This window comes from Mustela nivalis, assembly GCF_964662115.1.
Source record: "Mustela nivalis genome assembly, chromosome: 10".
Classification (NCBI taxonomy): domain Eukaryota; kingdom Metazoa; phylum Chordata; class Mammalia; order Carnivora; family Mustelidae; genus Mustela; species Mustela nivalis.
The window spans coordinates 76,758,425-76,784,554 of NC_139029.1; the positions used below are offsets into that span (position 1 = coordinate 76,758,425).

The following is a 26,130-nucleotide window of genomic DNA, read 5'->3' on the forward strand; positions in this document are numbered from 1 at the left end:
TTTTAGACTTCTATATTTATTACTTTTTTGCAATTAAATGTTTTGTTTTCCCAAGTAAATGGTAACCCCTGTGATTTTTGGCACATAATAGGAAATCAGTTATTTATTAAGTGGTTAAAATATATTTAGTATATTTAGCCTGGGTCATGTGCTATATGATAGTGTAGCACTGTTCTCTTTTCATTATCCCTAAATTTTGTGCATGAACTTAGACATCTTTACTGGTCTGGAACTTTTTCCTTCTGTCTTTTTTTTTTTTTTTTTCAGTCCCATTATCTACCTCCTTGTGTTTACCTTTTTTCCTTATTCAACCCTTCAATCTCCCTTTCCAATCTCTTTTTCCTGTTCTCTATTATCTCACTGCCAGCACACACGCATGCATTTGTTTGCATATGCACATCGTAATCTTCTTTCATAAAAATGTGCTCTTCCCATTTTTAGGAAGCTAATAGTTGAGAGGTTTTCTTTTCCTAAGAAAGCTGCTTATGAAGCTTTGTGAGCCTGCAAGTTAGAAAATAAATTCAAATTCCATGTCTTCAAAGACTGTGTAATTCTGTGAAATTTGATCTATATTCTAAATCAAATTGCTGATCATTTTTGCTACATATATGCTTTAATTGAAATCATTGTGTTTTACCCTAAACAAAATCAAAAGACTAATGACAAATTGGAGGGGAAAATATTGATGATGCCTATTAGAGACAGAGAGCTAATCTCTTTAACATGGAAAGAGCTTCTAGGAAGAAGATGAACAACCCAATAGGAAAATGAACAGAAGACATGTATGAAACAGGAAATTAAAATGGTCTTCAAACAAATAAAAAGGTGTTCAGTCTCATTCATAATAAGAGAAATTCACAGTGAAAGTATACTTAGGTACCAGTTCATACTTATCAGATATTTGACACTATATTTTGCTGGTAATATTAGGAGGAGATAGGCATTCTCATACATTGCTGGTAGCAGTGCAGAATGATACAGTCCCTTATGGAGGGGCATTTGGTAATGTTTCCCCAAATCACACATGCTCTTACCCTTGACTTGAGAATCCCACTTGTAGAAAGGTACATGACAGGTATGCCTGCATAAGTACAAAAGGAGACTTTGTCATAACAGATTAGAAATACCTCAAGTGCCTATCACAGGGGATTGGTTGAATAAACATGCAGTGAAACTGCAGCTCAGGTGGGGAGATGAAAGGAGTTTCTAACTATCTTGATTATGGAGAGATTGGCAGGATATATTTTAAAAAATGCAAGGTACAAAATGACGTATATAGAATGCTACTTTTTGCATAACTCACTGTGAGGGTGGGTAATTTGTATTGCTTGCAGATGAAGGTGGAAACATGAGAAGACTGTGTTTAAGACCTAACCTAGCTTTCCTATATATGCAGTTCCCCATTATTATTATTATTATTTTTTAGGATTTTATTTTTTACTTGAGATAGAGAAAGCATGAGTAGGGAGAGGGGCAGACTCCCTGCTGATCAGGGAGCCCAGTGCGGGTCTCAATCCCAAGACCCTGAGATCATGACCTGAGCCATAGGCAGACACTCAGTCACTCAAGCCACCTAGGTGCCTCAGTTCCCTAATGTTTTTTCTGTATGATTGGTGTTATACAAAAATTTATAAATAAGAAAATTAAAGGGGTGTTTGGGTGGCTCTGTTAGTTAAACATCCGACTTCCACGCAGGTCATGATCTCAGAGTCCTAGGATGGAACCTCATGAGCCTCCTGTTGAGCTCTGCTTCTCCCCCATCCCTCTCTTCCTCTCCCACTGCTTGTGCTTGCTCTCTCCCCCTCTCTCACACTCAAATAATTAAAATCCTAAAAAAACCCACTTGTTAAATGGTTACTTACCTACTAAAAATGGGAATGAGGCTTCTGCATATACTTTTTATATAGTTTTGAATTGCATATTACTTTTTTAAGAATGAAATCATGTCTGAAAAACCTCAACCCTCATGAAAATAAAAAGAATTTATTATAAAATATATATTCAGATGTATAACAAAAATGTGTATAAAGAATTTGCTTATTATCCATTTTGTTGATCCATTTTGTTGATTTATTATCCTTTTTGTCATTTGGATTCTTTCCATTATCTCTTATGGACAAGGTAGGTATGAATAATTCTTAAATTTACAGGTGTAAAAGTTTTAGGTTTATACCCAGGACTAATATTGTTGAGTGTTAGTGTCTTCAACTTTACTGGATAATACCAAGAACTTTCCCAAATTGTACCATTGTTTTTTAAGCTATGCTTATTTATGTCCATATTCATCAGCCGTGGAGGAGAGAGCTGATTGTCCCACACAGCCTCACCAGCACTCACTAAACATCTGAACTCATTTTCTGAGTTAGTCATTTTACTGACAGTTGTTCATCATTTTCCATTACCTAAAAGGCTTAATGAAAGAATCCAAAATAGATTGCTCTTTTTAATTTTTCAGATGTCTTTTTCATCTGCCCCCATGGATCAGGAGATCAGAAATCTTCGAGAGAAACTTAACAAACTCAGGCAACAGAATGCTTGTTTGGTCTCACAGAATCATTCTTTAATGACTAAAATGGAATCTGTCCACTTTGAATTAACACAGTCAAGAGCAAAAGTATGTTTTTTGAAGTGGTGACTATGGCAATGGAAAGTACTTTGAATCATTTTAAGATTTAGAATTGGAAAAATAGTCCATGTATTGGCTTAATGTGTTACATATAATAAATTTTATAATGATAATATAGGATCAACATGGAATGTTGGAGTCTAATTTACATGAGTTTAATATCTGCAAATGATTTAGGAGAGATTGTATTTACATAAGTCAGAGCTTCTTAAAATCTTAAGATTACCAATTCATGTGGTTTTCTTTTTATAGAGAAAATATAGCTTATTTATCTTCCTTTTTAAACTAATACATTCCATTGTTGAAACTTTGAAAATAGAAAAGGGGAGAAAGATCACCCAGTTTCCACCAATGAGAAACTACTTTATTGGCTTATTACATAGTTGAATCCAGACTGTTTGAATAGTTTTCATTTTTCCTGTGCTTTTTAACTTCGTGCGTAGTCTGAGCATTTCCTTTTTTTAAGATTTTATTTATTTATTTGACATCGCGAGAGAGATCACAAGTCTGCAGAGAGAGAGGGGGAAGCAGGCTCCCCGCTGAGCCGAGAGCCCAATGCGGGTCTCAGTCCCAGGACCCTGAGATCATGACCTGAGCCAAAGGCAGAGGCTTAAACTTCCCAGCCACCCAGGCAATCCTGAGCATTTTCTGATGGATAATCCAAGCATTTTCTAATATATTTACTTGGCTTCTCCCCTGATCATTTTTTTAATCGTAGCTTTGTTTCCTTATGTGATTATGCCATAATTTAATTAATAATTCTCCTTTTAAGTGGCTATTTTTTTTTTTTAAGTAATCTCTACACCCAAAGTGGGACTTGACCTCATGACTCCAAGTTGAAGAGTTTCATGCTCTACAGACAGCCAGCCAGCCAGGCGCCCCTAATGGTTTCCTATTTTTTGCTGTATGATTGTAATTATACAAAAAATTAGAAACCAAAATGTCCAATAATAGAGGGATGGTAAATTACAATATATCCCTGTAAGGGATTGCTACAAAGCTTTTTTTTTGAGGTTAAATAAATCAATTCTAAGACCCAAAGTTGTTAATACATGAAAAGGCACCGAGAATCTGCTTAAAGCATTCAAAAACTGTTACCTAAAATATTGAGTGGTAGAGGAACATTACAGAGCAACACACATAGGCAGGGTGATCCCAGTTTTGCTTTTTATTAAAAGAGCAAATGTGTCTATATGTTTGTGTCTATGTATATAGGTATATATAACATATATAAGAATAGAAAGACTCCACTCCATATTGTTGATAATTTTGAGAGGGATTGGAATGTCTTGTCTCCGGCGAGGCTTTCACTGTTTCCTTTTATATTTGTATTGTTTTAAGTAGTAGGGTTATGGGAGATCCTAATTTTTCTTTTGTGTGTTTTATTTTTTTTTAATTTTTAAATTTAATTTTATTTTTACTTTTCAAAGATTTTTATTTATTTATTTGACAGAGAGATAGAGAGTACTGGTAGGCAGAGTGGCAGGCAGAGGGAGAGGGAAAAGCAGGCTGTCTGCTGAGCAGGGAGCCCAATGCAGGGTTCGATCCCAGGATCCTGGGATCAAGACCTGAGCCCAAGACAGACACTTACCTGACTGAGCCAGCTCTTTTGTATTTTTTTTTTTTAAAGATTTTATTTATTTATTTGACAGAGAGAAATCACAAGTAGATGGAGAGGCAGGCAGAGAGAGAGAGGGAAGCAGGCTTCCTGCTGAGCAGAGAGCCCGACGCGGGACTCGATCCCAGGACCCCGAGATCATGACCTGAGCCGAAGGCAGCGGCTCAACCCACTGAGCCACCCAGGCGCCCCTCTTTTGTATATTTTAAACAAAAAGTGCTATTGGAGATAATTCCAGCCTAAGAAGAAAAAAAAAATACTCCAATGAACAAGAAACTTTTTTGTATTTGGGATTATTTCTAGGATAGAATTTTAGAATAACCAAATTACAGGGAAATTTTTTTTTTCAAGATTTATTGTACTCTGCATTCAGTATTATACTGAGGTTATTTTTTTTTTTTTACATTTTATTTTTTTGAGGGAAAGTATTTTGTTTTTCTTGATTTCTCACAAGGTTACCTTTCACTATGTTTGTTTGCTATGTAATTTGTTCACTTTTTTTTTTTTTTAAGATTTTATTTATTTATTTGACAGACAAATAAGAGCAGAGAGCCTGATGCTGGGCTTGATCCCAGAACCCTGGGATCATGACCTGAGCTGAAAGCAGAGGCTTTAACCCACTGAGCCACCCAGGCTCCCCTTGTTCACCGTTTTTGTTTATTAATTGTTTTAACTTTCCTACCAACTATAGATTTTTTTTTTAAGTCATAGAAGCTTAATTATTTAAAGGCAAAGGGATATTAAGAGAATTTTACTAATAACTACCAAACCAAAACATAGCATTTTGTTCCTTTCTTTTAGTATGTAGACATACCAGTGATTATTTATTGTATGTAATAGGAGAATTATTTATAGTTATAAATAATTTGTAATTATTTATATTTTATTTTATATTTTATATATAAAATATGTATTTATGTTTTATATTATATTTTATATTTTACTTACCATGTCAGCATTTTCTACATTTTCTACATTGCCTAACAAAATATTTTTTAGGGAGACTCCCTTTCCTAGGGCAGGTCTTAGCTTTTGCTGTTGCATATATACCACTATTGGAAATCTTGCGCTGAAATTCCTCATTGTGTCAACCAGTATATTCATAATTTATCTTTCCCAATGTTTGTTACACTTAAGGAGCCAGGCATCCTGCTCTGGGCAGCTTATTGCCCCTCAGGCCTGCTGTCCGACTGCTCTCCTGAGACTCGTCTGATATTCTAGGTTGGATCTACTGTCCCTGGATCCTGTGTCGTCTTCTTTTCTTGGTTTAGTCTTTCTTTAAGTGGAACATATTTTTCTAGTAAACCCCCCTTGCATGTCTGAAATGTCCTAATTTCTCCCCTACATTTGATTTTAGGTTGAAAATTATTTTGCCTCAGGATTTCTAGGACATTGCTTACTTGTCTTCTATCTTTTGCTGCTTCTCTGAAAAGTCCAATGCCATTGTGAATCAGTTTTCTTAGCATGTAATTTTTCCATTGTTTTTCCTTTTATGGTAGTTTTAAGTATATGTGCTGCTGAAGCGAGCACATTATGTTAGTTTTAAGGATCTTCCCTCTTTCCTTGGTGTTTCAGAATTTCAGAATGACATGTCTTTCAGTAGACCTTTTGTTTAGTGAGGACCCTTTCAGGCTGAAATCTTGTGTTCTTTAGTCCTGGAAATTTTTCTTATGCAATCTCTTCAGTAATATTCTTCCCTCTGTTTTCTTCTGTTTTTCCTCTTAGGTGATCACCTCTACTGGCCCTCTAACTCTTTCAACCTTATAATTTATTAAGTTTTTTTCCCCTCATGTTTCCTATCTGCTTGTCTTCCTGTGATACTTTAAAAAAAATATATATTTATTTATTTATTAGAGATCACAAGTAGGCAGAGAAGCAGGCAGAGAGAGAGAGGAGGAAGCAGACTCCCTGCTGAGCAGAGAGCCTGACTTGGGGCTCGATCCCAGGACCGTGGGATCATGACTGGAGCCGAAGGCAGAGGCTTTAACCCACTGAGCCACCCAGGCACCCCCTGTGATACTTTTTAAGAGATTTCTCAAAACTATCATCTACCTGTGTTGAATCATATTTTAGCTGTCATATTTTTTCATTTTCCAGATTCTCTAATTCTTTGCTTTGTATTGAATAATATCCTGATGCATCCTCACTTAGCTTTCTGCAGATTTAATGATGTGTGTGTGTGTGCATACTTGCCTTGCTTGCTGCCAGTTGCCTCTTTGTTTTGGCCTCTGACTTATAGGTTAGAAATGTTTTTGCAGATGGCCTCTGACTTATAGGTTAGAAATGTTTTTGCAGATGTTAGTGTTTTAGCTATTTATATTTAAGAGAAAGGCACTTAAATTCTGTTTAGAAGCTCTGTGTATGAAGGTGAAGTTTGTTACCCACTGAGCTTTATATGTTGGTGATATCTGGGGAGATGGCTCTTTTGTAGGGAGATACCTTAGCTCTATCATCCAGTGTCAGTATGTGAAGTCTTTTCCTTTGGAGCTGTTGAATTTCTCCAGCAAAGAATCCTTTAATTTCCCACCTGTGGGATAGCCCTAAATCAGATCAAGAAAGTAGTTGGAAACTGACCACTTTATATTAATCAATTTATTTATTTATAAATACTTTATCCCTGCTTATCATTCTACATAGTTGCCCAGAGTTCTAAACTTTTCTGTTCAGTTTCCCAGGTAATAAATTCTCTCTCTCTTCTTGATAGGCCATCATTTGATTGTTGGTGTTTTAAGAATGGGAAAAGGAGTGTTGACTTACCGACAGAGATTTTGAGCTGTATTCCAGGTTTTCTTTCCTGGACCTATGCTTTTCTGTATTTTCTAGGTTTTCTCTAGTAAGCATGTATCCTAAAATAAGGTCTTAAATTGTAAAAAGATTCAATAGGTATTTTTTTGTTTACTTTTTTATGATTTGATCTTTTATATTTAATTTTCTGATTTATGTGAAATTTATCTTCTTGGATGTTGTCAGTAGAGATTCTCCACCCCCAACCCCAAATAGCTAATCAGTTATCTTGGAATATTAAGAATAGATAGGGTGAGCTTCACATTGACCAGTGATTAGGGAGTTATATTGGACACCCTCATCAGTCAGAAAAAGAAACAAAGTACCAATTAGATTAATTTATCTTCTGACACGAAGTGCTCTAAAACTTATTTTGTTGTTGTTTTAGGTTTCTATGCTTGAATCTGTTCAACAACAGGCAGCCAGCGTGCCAATCTTAGAAGAACAGATTATAAATTTAGAAGCAGAAGTTTCAGCCCAAGATAAAGTTTTGAGGTAAGTATACTTTTTTAAGGCTTTAAAATTTTTATTTCTTCTGCTTTTCGGTATATCTTGTGAAATCTGTACCCCAATAAATCTGTAGTGTCCTGTAGACTGTCTTAGAACTTAAGGAATCTGTTCTACAATCCACCATATCTCCTCTTGGCTCCAGGATGCGTGATGCTTAAGGGGGCTAAAAAAGACTAAATCTTAGCTAAGATGCTTATTTACATGCTTTTATTGAAGATGAACTCGTTCATTTCTTGCCTCATGTAGTAGTACATACTGGTGCTTCAGTGGGAGGTCAAGAAATAAAATAGAAGGAATCAGGCACCTTATAATTTATCCCCTTCTTCTGCTTTGAATAAAATGAGAGCTGTATGTGTACTGAATAGCCCATTACTTCATTTTGATGATTCTCAAAGTGTAGTTCTGGGACCAGCAATATTAGCATCTTCTAGGAACTTATTAAAATTGTAGGTCTCAGGGGCACCTGGCTGGCACAGTCATCTGACTTTTGGTTTGGCTCAAGGTTGTGATCTTGGTTGTTAGTTTGAGCCTTGTGTCAGAATCTCTGCTTGAGATTCTCTCTCCCTCTCCCCCATCTTCCTCTCTCTAGAATAAATAAATAAATAAATAAATAAATAAATAAATCTTTCTTAAAAATTGTAGATTTCAGATTCTGTCTCAGATTTACTGAATTACAAATTCTAAGAGATGAGACCCAGCAATCCGTGTTTGAATAAATCCTGCAGGTCATTCTCATGTACCCTAAAATAATTTTTCATTACCATCAGTCTTGTAATTTCTTTGTATTACATGTTATTTTCATTTTATTCCTAGATATTTTGTATTTTTGGTTGTTGTGAGTTTGTTCATGTTCTGTTCATTGATGGTATGTATATAGGAAGGCTATTGCTTTTTGTATAATAATTTTGTAATTAGAACTATTTGTCATAATCTTTTATTCTAATTTATCATTTGTAATAATTTATCATTTTTGTAATTAGAACTATTTGTCATAATCTTTTATTCTAATAATTTATCATTTTGAGTCTCCTGGATTTTCCAGGCAGCTAATGATAGTATCAGCAAAAGAAAGAAAATATTGTCTTTTCAAAATTTATACTTACTCCTTTTCATTATTCTTTTTGTAGCTGTTCGAGAAATCATTGAATATAGTGGTGATAATAGTCATTCTTATCTAGTTTCTGGACTATATAGTTATGCTTCTAGTATCTGACTATGAAATAGGATATAAGCTCTTTTTTCAGATATATGTATTATTTCATTCCTTATAAAGATTCTTAGTAGACAGATGATGAATTTTGTCTATCTCTTATTAAATAATGGTTTCTCTTACCTCAGTGATTTAAAATGATAGAATTCTTAGTATTGAGCTATTCTTGCATACGTGGAATAATCTCTTTAATAGCCTTTTAAAAAATTTTATTGGGATGTCTGGGTGGCTCAGTTAGTTGAGAATTGGGCTCTTGGTTTCTGCTCAGTTCATGACCTCATGGGTGGTGAGATGAACACCACCCCCACCCCCGTCTGGGTCTGCAGGGAGTCTGCATGAAGGTTCTCTCCCTCTGCCCATCCCCCCACTTGCACACACATGCATGTACACACTGTCTCTCAGTAAATAAATCTTTAAAAAATATATATATTCTTTATTTAATAGGGAGGCTGAAGATAAGTTAGAGCAGAGCCAGAAAATGGTGATTGAAAAGGAGCAGAGTTTGCAGAAGTCCCAAGAAGAGTGTATAAAGTTAAAGGTGGACTTACTTGAACAAAGTAAACAAGGAAAGAGGTATGTGTTTTCAAAGCAAATTTTAAAACAAATTGTTTTTAAAGAAGGAAAAAGAATATATTACCTATTTAAAATCATAGCTAATTTTTTTTTTTTTTTAAGATTTTATCTATCTATTTGACATACAGAGAGAGATCACAAGTTGTGAGGGAAGCAGGCAGAATGGGGGGGGAGCAGACTACCCTGCTGAGCAGAGAGCCCAGTGCGGGGCTTGATCCCAGCACCCTGAGATCATGACCTGAGCTGGAGGCAGAGGCTTAACCCACTGAGCCACCCAGGCGCCCCATAAAATCATAGCTAATTTTTAAAATGAAAAAATTTAAGTAACCTGGTGGTAGGATAATTTAATGTTCTTTTTGTCTATTAATTTTTTTTTCATTTTCTATTAAAAACTTCATATTACTGGCATTCTGGATTGGGATTAGAAACCTAATAATGATAGTCAATATATTGATATTTACTTATTTCTGAAATTAAGTTTTATGAACTACATAAAATTCATGAGGAAGTGTAGTTGGGTCTTCCTTTAGGAACACATAAGTAATGCAGAAGTATTTATTTTATATAAAACACGTGTTAAGATAAAGTTTTGTAAGTAGCATTGACTAAGGAACCGTTAACTCTTAATGTCAATTAACTTGTAAACGGATAGGATTTAAATATTTTAAGGTTAATAATATTTTCTAATATCATTATATAATTATAGCAGTTTTACACAGGGTAAAGTGATAATCTGCATTTTGATCTTCAAAAAAATTTTTTTTTTCTTGGGGCTCCTGGGTGGCTTAGTCACTTAGACATCTGACTCTTGATTTCAGGTCAGGTCATGATCTCAGGGTAATGCGATCAAGCCCCTTGTTCAGTTCCATGCTCAGGAGGGGCCTGCTTGAGATTCTCTCTATCCCTCTCCCTCTGTCCCTTCCCCACTCACATGCTTGCACACACTCTCAAATAAAAAAAAAATAATAAAATCTTTAAAAAACTTTTTTTTTCTTTTTCGAGTTTTTATTTAAATTCCAGTTAGTTAACATACAGTGTAATACTAGCTTCAGGTATAGAATTTAGTGATTCATGACTTAAATACAATACCCATTGCTCATCACAAGTGTCCCCCTAAATACCCATCACCTATTTAACCCATCCCCTACCCACCTCCCCTCCATCAACCCTCAGTTTGTTCTCAGTAGTTAAGAGTCTCTTTTATGGTTTGTCCCCCACCCATCCATGTTCATCTGTTTTGTTGCTTAAATGCCACATATGAATGAAATCATATGGTATTTGTCTTTTTGTGACTGACTTATTTCGTCTGAAGTAATACTGTCTAACTCCGTCCATGTCATTACAAGTGGCAAGATTTCATTCTTTTTGATGACTGAAGAATATTCCATTGTATATACATACTGCATCTTCTTTATCCATTTATCAATTGATGGACATTTGGGCTTTTCCCATTATTTGACTATTGTCGATAGTCAAAACATTGGGGTGCATGTATCTCTTCAAATTAGTATTTTTGTATCCTTTGGGTAAATAGCTAGTAGTGCAATTGCTGGATCGTAGGAAAGTTCTATTTTTTAACTTCTTTTTTTATTTAAAGTAGACTCCATGCCTAGTGTGGAGCCCAGCACGGAGCTTGAATTCACAACCCTGAGATCTAGACCTGAGGTGAGATCATGACTCAGACGCTTAACTGACTGAGCCACCCATGAGCCTCTATTTTTAACTTTTTGAGGCACCTCCATACAGTTTCTGGAGTGACTGCATCAGTTGGCAAAGTTGTGGAGAAAGGGGAACCCTCTTACACTGTTGGTGGGAATGCAAAAAATTTTTTATTTTCAAAAAAGGTATACCGTGATAAAATAAGGTTTTGAAGAAAGTTTTTTTTTTAAGAAAGTATTTTTTGAAAAGTTGTCAGAGATAAGTTAAATATTTGTTTGCATGTGCAATTAAACTTCTAAAAACCACTTGAAATCTTTAAGTCATTTTTCCTTAAAGTAAGCTTGGAAGAACATTTTCCCACAGTATTTGGTTAGTATAGTTCAAGTTTCAGTATATATTTGGATGGCACTATTACTTTGTGGAAATATTTAGGTTTTGGAGTCAACCAGATTTTATTTCTCAGTGGCTCTGTTATCTTGGGCAAACTGTTTGACCTTCTTGAGCTTTAGTTTGTTCATCTGTTAAATCAAGATGATAGTATATCTTTGTGAGGATTAAATGAGAAAAAGAAATGTAAGGTGCCTCTTAATAAACACTAACCAATGTGGCTATTTTAAGTGTAAACTGTGGGGTTAAACATTCTGAAATTAAGACATACTCAGATAAATTTTTACTTATTCAGATAAACATTTTGTATATGGTTATTTGAAATAGTGAAATGATAATACACAAAGACTAGCTTCATAATATAGCTAAGAAAAAGTACAGAGGAAGAGTGACTGGTTATCTCTGTAAAACTTAAATAAGAGATAATTTTTATGGAAGGGTGTTGACTTTGTTTTCATACATTCTGGACAAGGCATGGAAGTATGAAAGCATCACTGCTAAGAATAGTAGGGGGTTTTTTGTACTTATAAATGGATAGATATAGTAGGAAATGAGGCAAGAAATTGTTAGGCCAAAGTGTTTGTGTTTTAATCTGGAGAGCACATATAGGCAATTGATATTTTTAGGTAGAGATATGACATCTAAATTTTTGAGAGCTTTTTGAAACTCTATCCATCTAGAATGGATGTTGGCATTCTAAAATTGGAATCTTTGCAAAGACTTGAAGATTAATCATAATCATAATGGGTTAGAAAACTAGTTTAAAGGAAAAGATTGTTTAGCTTTATGCTGTTTATAAGAGACATACCCAAAATATAAGGACACAGAAAAATTGAAAGCAAAAGAATTAGAAGAAATATTTTAGGCAAATAGTCACTAAAACAAAGTAGATATAGCTATATTAATATCACACAAAATAGATTTAAGTGCAACAAGCATTACTAGAGTTAAAATTACTCTTATAGGGGTGCCTGGGTGGCTCAGTTGGTTAACTGTCTGACTCTTGATTTCTGTTCAGGTCATGATCTCATGGTTGTGAGATCCAGGCCTGTGTCAGGCTCTGTGCTGGGTGTGGAGCCTGCTTAAGATTCTTTCTCCCCCTCTCCCTCTGCTCCTCTCCCCGCCCCAAACCTCTCTCCCCCTCTCCCTCTGCTCCTCTCCCCGCCCCAAACCTCTCTCCCCCTCTCAAAAAACAAACAAACAAACAAAAAAGGCTTGTATATAATGTTTAAATAACCCTAAGCAGAAGCCCTAAAGATTCTGAACTTGTGTGAATCTAATAGTAAAATTTCAAATAAAATGAACAAATCTGTAATCATATAGGGAACATTTTTACACATTACTAGGAGTTGTTAGGTGAGTAACAAGAAAGCTAGAAGTTGAAGAGTTCAATGACAATTAACAATCTTGATCTCATGTGTATATATGGAAACCTATACCCAACAGTTTGAAAATTCACACTCTTTTAAGCACTTCTAGAATATTTATAATCTCTCACCTCACTGTGCCAAAAGTGTGAGTTTCAACAAACACCAAAAGATTGATATGTTTTATGTATTGCTTTCTCAGACTGTTGTACAATTAAATTAGAATGTAATCCCCCCAAATCATGTATGTTTGGAAATTTAAAGCCGGCCTTCTTGATACTTACGGAGCATTGAAGAAATTAGATAAAGATTAGAAAGCTCTTGAAGAGGAGTGATATAAAAAAATATCACAGCTCATGGGCTGCAGCCAAAGATACTCTTTTATTATTATTATTATTATATTCAGTTAGCCAGCATATAGTACATTTAATGTAGTGGTCAATGTTTCATTAGTTGTGTATAACACACACACACCCAGTGCTCATCATCACACATGCCCTCCTTAATACCCATACTCTCCCTTCTATAACCCTTAGTTTGGTTCCTGGATCCAGAGCCTCTCATGGTTTGTCTCCCTCTCTGATTTCTTTCCATTCACTTTTCCCTCCCTTCCCTTATGATCCCCTACACTATTCCTTATGTTCCACAGATGAGTGAAATCATACAATAATTGCCTTTCTCTGCTTGACTTATTTCACTCAGCATAATCCCCTCCAGTTCTATCCATGTCAATGCAAATGATGGGTATTCAGCCTTTCTAATGGCTGAGTAATAGTCCGCTGTATATGTAAACCACATCTTTATCCATTCATCTGTTGAAGGGCATCTTGGCTCCCTCCACAGTTTGTCTATCGTGGACATTGCTGTTATGAACACTGGAGGTGCATGTACCCCTTCTTTTCACTACATCCGTATAGCCAAATAAATTCTTAGAGGAAAATTTTTAGCCTCCTATGCGTATGTTAAATTAATATATGAGTGAGAATGAATGAGTTAAAACAACCAATTTATATAGTCAAAAAAAGGACAGTAGAAAAAAGAGCATCACAAGAAAAATAAAAATAGAAGTATTGTAATAATAAAAGATGAAATGATGGAATAGAAAACAAGAAAACAATAGAATCACAAAAACCTAAATCTGGTTCTTTTCATAATGACCAAACTAATGGGTACCAGATAAGATTAATCAAGGAGACAAGGCACAAAAGCAATACTGGGATTGAAAAGGAACTTCTAAATTACAGATTTAGCTATGATTTAAGAAATAAGACCAAATACTATGAACTATTGTAGTATGATAAATATGAAAACTTAGACCGAATAAATGACTTTTTAACAAAATATAATTTAACAGAATTTAAGAATAAATTGAAAACATGAATATATAGCCATTATAGATATTGAATCAATAGTTAAAACTTTGCCTACAAGAAAGTAAACCAAAGAAAACAATGGTGATGACAAAAGGAAACAGGCCCATTATGGCCCACAATATCAAGTTTTGGCAAAGTTGTGGAGCCCTTGGAATTCTGATATGCAGGTTATGCAGGGGGCCATTGGGGGGAAGCATCAGGGTTTGTCAGGAGGCAGAGAGAGTTGGGAGAAAAATATGAGCAGGAGATGTTATTGTGGTGTCTGAGAAGGAGCAGTTAAGGCAGGGTCAGCAGGTTTAGGTTTGGTAGTATAAATAATCTCAATGGACTGAGTGTAAGACTGTCCTGAGTTGTCTAGTACCTGGTCCTGAGGTAATTAGGACAGGGGATTATTGGCCATGAGTATAAGAGCCAAAGACTGGAGTGAGGAACTGGCTCTGGGGTTGATTAGTTCATTTATGAAAGGTAAACTTCCAGGTGAGTAATTTCCTATCTTTAAGAATTGGCTAACCCTGGGAGGGCCAGTCTTCCTAGGATCCGTGAGGCCCCACATATCAAAATGTCAGAATAGAAGGACATACTTAATCTGATAGAGAAAGTTATAAAATGTTACTGAAAATTTTAAGAAAGACCTAACTAATGAAGTATATATCAGAGATTGCTTTGACAGCACATACTAAAATAAAGCTATATATACTATTTTTTTCTGGAAGGGAGCCTAATATAAAATTGTCAGTTTTCCCCAAAATAATTGATACATTTAATACAATTTCAATCAGTATCCTAAAAGATTTTTGGTAAACCGTATTGAACTGACCCTGAATATCATATGTAAGAACAAAGGTCTAAGAATAAGGGAGACAATTTTGAAGCTGTAGACCAAAGTGGAGGACATGCCTGTAGATACCAGGACTTCTCAAGTTATATGAATTAAATTAATGTGTTGTGGGTATAGGAATATCCTATCCCCCCCCCCCCCCAATTGATTGTATAGAACAGACCCTGTTTAGCAAACAGACACACAAGGGAAACTTGGTATGTAACAGGTGGCATTACAAATCAGGGGAAAGATTCGAAGAATCAGTTAGTTAAGGTGCTGGACAGACTGACATTGTGTATTTCATATGTGGTAGAGTGGAAAGAGTATAATGTCACTTATGTAGTGTGCTCCCAAGAATGAGTAGCCTACATCTACTACTCATGAGGAAACAGGCAAAGCTAAGCAGATGTTTAGCAGCATGCATTCAATGATTACTGGATTTCTCACTTGGGACACATCAGCTGTCTAGAGAATGTGAGAGAACCCTGGTCTGATGTGTTTCTCTCATTGGTGAGGCACAAAGCTTGAGAAATAGTAGGTAGTTGTGAAAAGAGAGGGAAGTAGGATGAGAAAAACATGTTGTAGTGATAATCTACTTCCAGATAGCTTGAGTGGCTGCTGCATATTTATGCCAGCTTTGGTCATAGGTCATTTAACTTTATACTTGATCACATTAGGAAGTAAAAGAAGGTAGAATCATTGAATCCAGGGCTTCACAGTAAACATAGAATTGTCCACCAGCTTCTGGCAGTTGAAGATCTCATCTTGTGTAACTCTTCAATGGTGTTGTCATTATAGACCTTTGAGTAACCTCTGTGTGTGTGTGTGTGTGTGAGAGAGAGAGAGAGAGAGAGAGAGAAAGGTTTTTTTCTACTTATTAAACAGAGAATGCTCATATTTCCCTATATAAGAAAAAAGAAATACTCGCATAGCATGAGTCTAAAATCATGTGGTTTTTTGTGCACCTTATTTGACATTTAATTTTGTGTCAGTAGTCCGTGTACCCTGGTGGTTGAGAGCAAGGGCCCACCTGCTTCTCAGATTCATACATTGTGTTTACTACTTAGTATGTGTGAGGGCGTGCCTGTTTAGTCTTTTTAGGTACTAGTTACAGATAAAATAAGGATAATGTCCAATTGAGAGTTGTGACCATTTGATTAGGTATATAAAGCAGCTAAAGCTCTCTGTGGCACATAATATATGTTCAATAAATTCAAACTATTATTGTAAAAAAATTGTCGGTATCATGAAAGACTTAAAAAAAGCTGAGCTATTCTCGATTAAAGAAACTAAAGATAGAAAATAACTAAAAGCGGTATGTGATCCTAGATCAGAAGAAAAAAAAAGATCTATAAAGAACATTAGAATAACTGATAAAACTTACACATGAATTATATGTTAGATAATAGTATTGTAACAATTTTAAATTTCTTGAATTTGATAGTTGTGGTTATATGAGGCAATGTGTGTTTTCTTAGGATACATACTAAAGTATTTAAGGGTGAAGGTTACTAATTTCTCTAGAATGCAGTTCACTACAAAAACATCTCAGGTGAGAGACAAAAGCAGTTGTGGCAAAATATCAAAATTGGTTAATCTGCATTAAGGGGTACCTGTTTGCAATTTAAAAAACAAAAAGTTCATAAAATATTGCTGGGAAAATTCATTATTGATTTTTAATAATTAAATAAGATCCCTGCTTTGTGCTTGTAGGAGTGCTGACAGTCCTGACTCTGTTTTTGGCCCTCCATCTTGTTCATGTTCACTGGATTACCTCTCTTGGGGCTACGCGTTCTGGGCCCCTTGAGATTAACATATATACCTTAGAAATGCCAATCAAGGTAGTGATGGGGGCAGCTTGCTTTGGCCTCCCAGGAATCTGTTAGAAATAACATAGTCTTTCCCCTTTCCATGGGTAGGCCACAAGACCTAATTAAAGGTTAGTTCTCAGGTACATGCAAACCCTCTGATCTCACTGTGGTGTCCCCATTTTCTCCCTGCCATGCATCCTCTTGCTTTATAAAATCTTTAGGCTAAGGTCTGGACTTTACAGAGAAGAAGTTTAGATAATAGAAAAACGTTTAGGCGTGGGTATGATACTGATTATATTTCAGCCCAGTAGTCTCAGTTCGATGTGAAAAGTATGAGGAAAGATCAGGGTTAACTAAGGCAGGGCTTTGTAGTGGTTGGATGTTGTTATTCAGATTTTTATATCTTTTAGATATGTCTTTTGAAAATACCTTCTTGAAAATTTACTTGCCCTTTGCAAAGGTCATAGGATTTATTGAGTATTTTTAATATACTAGACAGTGGACTGGTTTTGTAATCGCTGATCTTTGAGAATTTGTACAGCCTAAGCCACTTCCCATAATCTTTTCCAGATAAAGAAAAAAAATTGCCAACACATAGGAATGTATATATGTTTCAAAGTTAATGTACTTTATTTTTCATATTGATAATAGTGAGGAAATTTTTTAGTCTCTATTCTTCATTTTGCAGCTTAAGCCTACTATTCTTTTTTAGTACTGCTCATTTCTAATTTTTCCTTACAATAAAGTATAGGTTACTTTGGAGTTTCACTAGTCAAATGTAGAACATTCTTTGCTTTTATTAATCATCCCTTTTTAAATTTTAGAGCTGAACGACAAAGGAATGAAGCACTATATAATGCTGAAGAGTTAAGTAAAGCTTTCCAACATTATAAAGAAAAAGTGGCAGAAAAACTGGAAAAGGTAAGAAGCAGATGTGCCAATTCAGTGTTTGTGTTACTGTCTATATCTAAATATAAACACAGACATAAATAGAATATGTTTGTTTACAACTAAAGCAGGGAATAATTTTTATGACCTCATAATAAAATTGTTGGAATAAAGAATTTATAAATAGTGGTTAAGGCTGGTGTTCATAATCTTCTTTTAATGAGCAAAAAACTTCTCAAGGAACATTCCTTGAACAGATTCTGCATAGTAGTATAGTGACTTTATTACATTCATTTAATATTTTCACGTAATATCACAGGGATTATAAAACCTGTTTGGAGGAAGGCCACATGCTGAATATTCAAATGTTGAGCTCAGAAGGGAGGTCTGGTCAATAGATACTAATGTGAGAGAATTTCATTTTGATTTAATAATTAAAACAGAGGAAGTTAATGATTCTGTTCAAAGAAAGGTAAACAGAAGAAATAATAAAATTTTAATAAGGGGGTGTTTGGGTGGCTCAGTTGGTTAGCTCAGGTCATGATCTCAGGGTCCTGGGATGGAGCCCGGCATCAGGCTCCCCACTGCAGGGGGTCTGCTTCTCCCTCTACCCCCACCCTGCTTTTGTGCTCTCTCTTTACTCTCTTTCTTTCTCTTATATAAATAAATAAAATCTTTTTTAAAAATTAGAAAAAATAAAAATTTAATAAGGACAGATACCATATGATTTCACTTATATATGGAATCTAAAAAAAATGAACAAAAAGCAGTATCAGACCTATAAATAAAGAACACAAACTGATGGTTCACAGAAAGGGAAGGAGGGTGGGGGAGGGCAAAATGGCTATACCTGTAGGAGGTACAGGCTTCCAGTTAGGGAATGCATAAGTCACAGGGATGAAAGGTACAGTATAGGAAATAGAATCAATGGTATTGTAATAGTGTTGTGTGGTGTCAGATGGGAACTACACTTGTGGTGAGCATAGCATAATGCATAGAGTTGCAGAATCACTGTGTTAGATATCTGAAACTAATGTAACATTGTGTGTCAACTGTATTTCTTTCTTTTTTTTTTTTTAAGATTTTATTTATTTATTTGACAGACAGAAATCTCAAGTAGGCAGAGAGACAGGGGTGGGTGGGGGAGCAAGTTCCCCACTGAGCAGAGAGCCCGATGTGGGACTCCATCCCAGGACCCTGGGATCATGACCTGAGCCAAAGGCAGAGACCCAACCCACAGCCCACAGGTGCCCAACTATATTTCAATGAAAAAAAAAAATTTAAAAATCAGGATCTTATTAAGTACTGGTCTAAAGTGTAAATTAATCTGGTCACTGTTTTGAAAGCCTTGGAGAAGATCCCCATGGGAATGAAATAGCATAGAAGGGATTTTTTATAAGGTAATATGAAGGAGATAGAATACTCACTGCGGGGGAATATCCTCAGGGAGAGGGAGGACTTTATACAGGAAAGAGAGGAAAAACACAAGATGCTTTTTCACACTTCTCCTTAGGATTCTCAGTTTCAAACTGTGGTCAGCAGAGCCCTGTAGTAATGTAGATGTAACAGAAAGTGGAGGCAGATCTCTTGAGCCCTCTTCTCCCACCACTCCAACCTGGGTGCTTGACTTTTTATTTTTAAGATTTTATTTCTGTCTTTGAGAGAGAGAGAAAGAGATTGAGAGAATGAGCAGTGGGGAGAGGCAAATGGAGAAGCAGATTCCCGCTGAGCAGGCAGCTGGACGTGGGGCTGGATCTCAGGATCCTGGGATCATGACCTGAACTAAAGGCAGATGCTTAACTGAGGCCACCCAGGCACCCTCTGGGCACTTTACTTTTACCTGTTTTAGATTTGATTTCACTGGGAGTATTCAGTGGCTAAAATTTCAAGAATTATTTCTCTGGAATATTTGCAGTATAGTATGCCTTTACTAACTTGATGTAGCATCCCTATATGAGTTGCTTGCCTGTGGCCTGTGAGGCCAGAACACTTGCTTTCAGATGGTAGTACCATTGTCCCTCTTTCACAGGCCTTAACCATTTCTGGACAGATGGTCGAGTCCCCCTCCCTGCCCTTTGTTATTGCTGAGGAAGTTTACTTTGCTCCTTTCACTACAAGACCAGGGCCTTAAACATGTTGAATATGAATTGTACTCTCATTTTTATTCCTGAAATCACTATTTTTTATTTTGGAACACCTAAAATTTATGACCACAGTAGTATGTCCACTTAAAATGAATTATTGTTTTAGGTTCAAGTTGAAGAAGAAATATTAGAGAAAAATCTAATTAGCTGTGAAAAAGAAAATAAAAGGCTACAGGAAAAGTGTGGTCTATATAAAAGTGACCTTGAAATTCTGAAAGAGAAATTAAGGTATAGTATCCTGTTGTGGAAAAAGGATTTTTGTGTGGAAATAAAGAAAGAACTGAAACATTATAAGATAGAATATTTGTATATTGTAATTATGGCCTTAAATTGCATAGAAAGATAGGTTTCGTGACTGAAATTGCTTTCTAGGTAACGTTAGGATTCTTTTTTTTTATTAAATAATTTTTAAATATTTTATAAACATATAATGTATTACTAGCCCCAGGTGTACAGGTCTATGAATCACCAGTTTTACACACTTCACAGCACTCACCATAGCACATACCCTCCCCAATGTCCATAACCCCATCACCCTCTCCTGACCCCCCTCCCCCCGGCAACCTTTGTTTTGTGAGATTAAGAGTCTCTTATGGTTTGTCTCCCTCCTGATCTCATCTTATTTCATTTATTCTTTTCCCCCCAAACCCTCCACGTTGCATCTCCACTTCCTCATATAAGGAAATCATATGATAGTTGTCTTTCTCTGATTGCCTTATTTCACTAAGCATGATACCCTCTAGTTCCATCCACGTCATCGCAAATGGCAAGATTTCATTTCTTTTGATGGCTGTATAATATTCCATTGTATTTATATACCACATCTTTATCCATTCATCTCTTGATGGACATCTAGGTTTTTTCCATAGTTTGTGTATTGTGGACATTGCTGCTATAAACATTCGGGTGCTAACGTTAGGATTCTTAACCAATAAAATATGTTGATATTAATATACTTGTAAATACAGAGTAATATGATCAACATATTTGCTTTGCATATATTTAAAGAAAATGAACACACACATACTGTCCTTGTAGAGTGACATTAGCTTGTTAGTAAAATATGTGTTTTTTAAGTCATGATGAATTACTTAGTCCAGACTTCTCTTCAGAGACATTAAAAATGTGAAATAGGAAACTATGAATGCATTGTGATGTATTTCAGTATTTAATTTTTTATTGTTGAATATTATTCTGCTGTATGGATGTACCACATTTTTATATCCATTAATCCATTCACCAACAGTTCTAAAGATTAGATTGGTCTAATGTTTGACATGTTTTTATAGGTGTATGTGGATGTGTGTGGGCATATATATTTGAAAATAATAATGGTTGATTACTGTTTCTTAGAGTTATGGCTAATAGTTCATTATTTTTCCTTATATAATTTAAAACTTTCTTGGGCGCCTGGGTGGCTCAGTGGGTTAAGCCGCTGCCTTCGGCTCAGGTCATGATCTCAGGGTCCTGGGATCGAGTCCTGCATTGGGCTCTCTGCTCAGCAGGGAGCCTGCTTCCATCTCTCTCTCTCTCTGCCTGCCTCTCCATCTACTTGTGATCTCTCTCTATCAAATAAATAAAATCTTTAAAAAAAATTTAAAACTTTCTTGATGTTGCAATATGTTGAATTAGGATTTTGAGTTAGATCTCCTGTCTTACACTTTTCAAAAGGGAGCAGAAATGCTTTGAAGATAATGGAATTATCCTGCCCTCCTATTTACTGTGAGCACTGGCAAAGTTTCATAACCTTTCTATAGCTTGGTTTCCTTATCTGTAAGCAGAGAATGATAATAGTGCTGCCCACATAAAGTTGTGGGTGCCTGGCGTGCAGAAAGTAGGCACTCAGTAAAGGTGAGCTGGTGTTACTGTTCTAGAATTAAAGCTTTAAAAATATTTTAAAAGTGAGATTAACTAAATATGACTACTGAAAATAGGGTATATTTTATTCTCATTTTTATGCTTGTTTCTTCATAGGCAGTTAAAAGAAGAAAATAACAATGGAAAAGAAAAATTAAGGCTCATGGCAGTGAAAAATTCAGAAGTTATGGCACAACTGACTGAATCTAGGCAAAGTATTCTGAAACTAGAGAGTGAATTAGAGGACAAAGAAGAAGTACTTAGAGAAAAATTTTCTCTAATGAATGAAAACCGAGAATTAAAGGTCCGTGTTGTAGCACAGAATGAGCGACTAGATTTGTGTCAACAAGAAATAGAAAGTTCAAGGGTGGAACTGAGAAGTTTGGAAAAAGTTATGTCCCAGTTGCCAGTAAGTATGGGTGAAAAAGAAAATTTTACTGAACTGCTTTATGAGAGGTCATCATCTTGTGGTTGCTCTATTAGTATACATGTATGTATGTATGTACGTATTTTTACATATCTGTACTTTCAATCATGAATTTCTCCTCTGTCTAATCCCTTTTCTTTTTCTGCACTTAACCTTTCTACTCTTCCACCTGTCTTAGTCTCTGAGGTGCCATATGTAAGAACAATACAGGATTTTTTTTTTTTTTTTTTTTTTTGGACAGAAAGCACAAGTAGGCAGAGCAGCAGGCAGAGGGAGAGGGCTTTCCACCGAGCAGGGAACCTGACGTGGGGCTTCTTCCCAGCTCCCTGGAATTATGACCTGAGCTGAAGGCAGCAACTTAACTGATTGAGCCACCCAGGCGTCCTGACACAGGATTTTTTAAAAATAGCTTCATTTAGTGTGTAAACCTAAGTTCACAGACCTGTACCCCTGGGGATAAAAATACATTATATGTTTATAAAAAAATAAAATTAAAAACAACAACAACAACTAAATAGCTTCATTTAAGTAACATTGACATAGCATAGAATTCACTAATTTTAATTGTACCGTTCAGTTATTTTTAGTAACCTTGAAAGTTTTGGAATAATACCACGATCTAGTTTTCAAACATTGTTATCATCCTCAAAAGATCTTTGTGCTTATTTATAATTAGTCCCTGTACCCACACCCACCCCTAGGGAACCACTAATCTACCTTCTTGTCTCTAGAGATTTGTCTTTTCTGAGCATTTCATATAAATAAAATTATACAATATATGGTTTCTTGCATTCTAAAAATTTGGGGGGATCATCCATTGTGACGTATATCAGTACTTCATTTCCTTTTATTGATTAATATTAGTCCATTGTATGGATGGATATACCACATTTTATTTATCTATTCACCATTAGATGGACATTTGGATTGCTTCCACTTTTGGACTATTAAGAACAATGCTACTGTGAACATTTGCATACAACTGTTTTTGTGGACATACTTTTCATTTCTCTTGAGTAGATAGTTATGTAGGAGTGGACTTTCTTTGTCATATGGTAAAGTTATGTTAACTGTTTTCCAGAGTAGCTCTACCATTTTAGGTTCTCACCAGGAATGTATTATTATTCCTGCTTTTCTGCATCTTAGCCAACATCTTTTATTATCTGTCTTTTAGATTATAGCCATCTTAATGGGTATAAAGTGGTATCACATTGTAGTTTTAATTTGCATTTTTCTAATGACTAATAATGTTGTGTGGCTTTTCATGTACTTACTAGAATGCACAGAACATTAAAATGTTTTTATGAGAGCAGCTGACCACCATTTCTCTTTCAGTTATATATATGACCATATGTATAAGTGAGATTAGGAAGAAAGTAAATATAACTGTATCAGAAACCCATTATTGATACCTGTACGATAAGGGTGAGATCAGGAAAAGAGCATAGATAAATATCTCATGGATGGTTTCAAATATATTTGAGTGGGTGGTAGATTCTTATCAATTTTAAACTACCATGGAATTAATAAGCTGAAAGGGGCCTTAGAAATCGTTTGATTCAACACCGTCATTTTATTGCTGAAGAAATGTAGCGCCAAGGAAGTAAGTAACTTTTACAACTAGTTCGTAGCAGAATTAAAACTAGAATGCATAATTCTTGGTTCCCAGACCTCTGCTATATCTGCTTTCCTAGGATCCTGGTTTTTTTGCTTAGGTTTTTAATGTACTGTTTACTTGTGAAATTTGACAGTAATTAGATGCAGATTACATTCATTTTTTAATTTTTTAAAAAGATTTTATTTATTTGAAAGGGAGAGAGAGAGAGAATAAGTGGGGATGGGAACAGAGGGAGAAGGAGAAGCAGGCTCCCTGCTGAGCAGGGAGCCCGATGCAAGTCTTCACCCCAGAACCCTGGGTTCATGACCTGAGCCGAAGACAGATGCTTAACTGTCTGAGCCACCCAGGAACCCAATAACATTCATTTTAAACTGATATTCTCATTTGACTCAATATGAATTACTTTCTATATGATTCTGAATTTGGTTTGGTAATATATGTTTGATCCTGTGTTTCATGCAATGCTAGGAATAACATGGTTTGGAATTGTGAATTTTTTTCATTTCTAGGAAGCTTGGTTTGGTTATAATTTGAAGGTAGTAGTCATTAAGTGCTTATCTTACCCCCTTTCACAACTAATTTAAAAAATTCTCTGTTGTTCAAACATACAGAAAAGCACATACCACTTGCTATATCTGAGTAATATAGTGTGATATCCACTTCAGATTTTTTTAGAATAAAATTTTACAGATAAATAAAGCCTCTTTATGTACTGTGTTAGATCCCAGTCCTTTCAATCTGTCCACAGAGGTAGGCACTATTCCGAAACTCATGTGTATCGTTCTTGTCTATACTTTAAATGTTGCCACAATGTGAATGCTCTAGAAAAACATATATTACTAATATATTTTTGGAAAATACTACATGTGCCTCTGTTGTTTTCCACTTAATGTTGTGTTATATGATGTTTCCAGATGATTTATATAATGCAGATTTATTTTAACTCTTGTGTTTTTCCTGCTATCTTAACATTTCATAATGTATTTATACATTTATCCTATTGTTCGACTTTAGGTTATTTCTGTTAATTCACATAATTTTTAAAAATTGGAGTTCTGAATAATAAAACAGTTGCACCATCGATGTTGTAAGTTTACATGTGTTTGTTTTTAAATTTGCAGTTAAAAAGAGAAATGTTTGGTTTTAAATCATCTCTTTCTAAACACCAGATGAGTAGTTTCTCAAACAAGGAAGACAATTACATTGGCTGCTGTGAGGCAAATAAAATGGTGATTTCAGAATTGAGGTATGGTTTTCAGATGCTGAAGTTGCAGCAAATACAGTGTTTTTTTAAAATTGATAATTAAATTAATTTAATCTTTGAGAAGATGAAAAATGTACAGAAATGTTCTGCAAGTATTATAACAAAATTCTGTGTTTCCACAACTAATAATTGATTCTTTGTAACATTCTGTGATTTTTTTTTCAAATGTGTTTAAGTAAAAACATTATGGGATATTTCTTCCCACTAGTCTCATTCTCCTCCTAAGTGTCCACCATCCTGAATTGGGTGTATATTCTTCAGTCCATTTTGTATATGTTTACATCCATACATGGAAAATATACTATGTGCTTATATTGTTTGTAATTTTGCTTTTTCACTCAGCATTATTTTTTAAATTCATAAATGTTGCGGTAGGTAGTTAGAGTGAGGTAGGTAGTTAGAGTGACTAATCAATGGGTGGATTAGTATGGTTAGTTTTAGTAGCTAACTATATAGGAGTCTATCCTATAACTGTATCTATCACTATTTATTGATAGCTACCTTGTTTCTACTTTTCTTCCATTATAAACAGTGCTCCAAATTACGTACATTTACATGTTTCCTTTTACAATATGCCAGAGTTTCTCCAAAAGTGAAATTGCTGGCTCATGGTGTGTGTATATTTTTAGTTTTACTAGGTACTATCAAGTTTTTAAAATAGCTGACCAGTTTAGATTCCAATCAATGGTATGTAAGAATTTCTACATTCTGCCCAATAGTTAACAAATACCAGAGTTTTAAAATTTTGCTAACTTGAGGTAAAAATGATATGAGATATTTATATAGGATCTTTCTAATAATTTTTGGTGTATTTTATTTTGTTCCAGGATTAAGCTTGCAATAAAGGAGGCAGAAATTCAAAAGCTTCAGGCAAACCTGGCTGCAAATCAGTTATCTAAGAGTCTTATTGCTTGTAATGACAAACAAGAAAGTGGCAAATTAAATAGTTTAGAGACAGAACCAGTAAAACTAGGAGGTAGTCAATTAGGTGAGTGTATTAAATTGAATTTTTAAATTCTAGGTCTTTTTTTTTTTTAAGATTTTATTTATTTTGGGGGAGGGGGAAGCATACGCATGAGCATGGGGAGGGGCAGAGGGAGAATCAGGCTCCCTGCTGAGCAGGGACCCTGGGATCATTACCTGAGGCAGACATTTAACTGACTGAACCACCAAGGTGCCCCTTAATTCTAAGTC

General features: G+C 35.3%; 1 protein-coding gene across 12 annotated transcripts in view; it reads left to right on the forward strand.

Annotated features, from left to right (window-relative positions):
• Positions 1-26,130, forward strand: part of CCDC18 (coiled-coil domain containing 18) — a 105,065-nt gene that overhangs the window by 2,303 nt on the left and 76,632 nt on the right. For 9 of the 12 annotated variants that reach the window (XM_082688697.1, XM_082688698.1, XM_082688693.1 and 6 more), the window contains 8 exons: positions 2,456-2,614; positions 7,417-7,523; positions 9,193-9,321; positions 17,563-17,659; positions 19,877-19,998; positions 21,745-22,036; positions 24,794-24,918; positions 25,764-25,924. In XM_082688697.1, coding sequence (XP_082544823.1) covers positions 2,456-2,614; positions 7,417-7,523; positions 9,193-9,321; positions 17,563-17,659; positions 19,877-19,998; positions 21,745-22,036; positions 24,794-24,918; positions 25,764-25,924 — 1,192 coding nt within the window. The remainder of the gene's footprint in view (positions 1-2,455; positions 2,615-7,416; positions 7,524-9,192; positions 9,322-17,562; positions 17,660-19,876; positions 19,999-21,744; positions 22,037-24,793; positions 24,919-25,763; positions 25,925-26,130) is intronic. The other 3 variants (XM_082688694.1, XM_082688701.1, XM_082688700.1) reach the window with 2 other exon arrangements.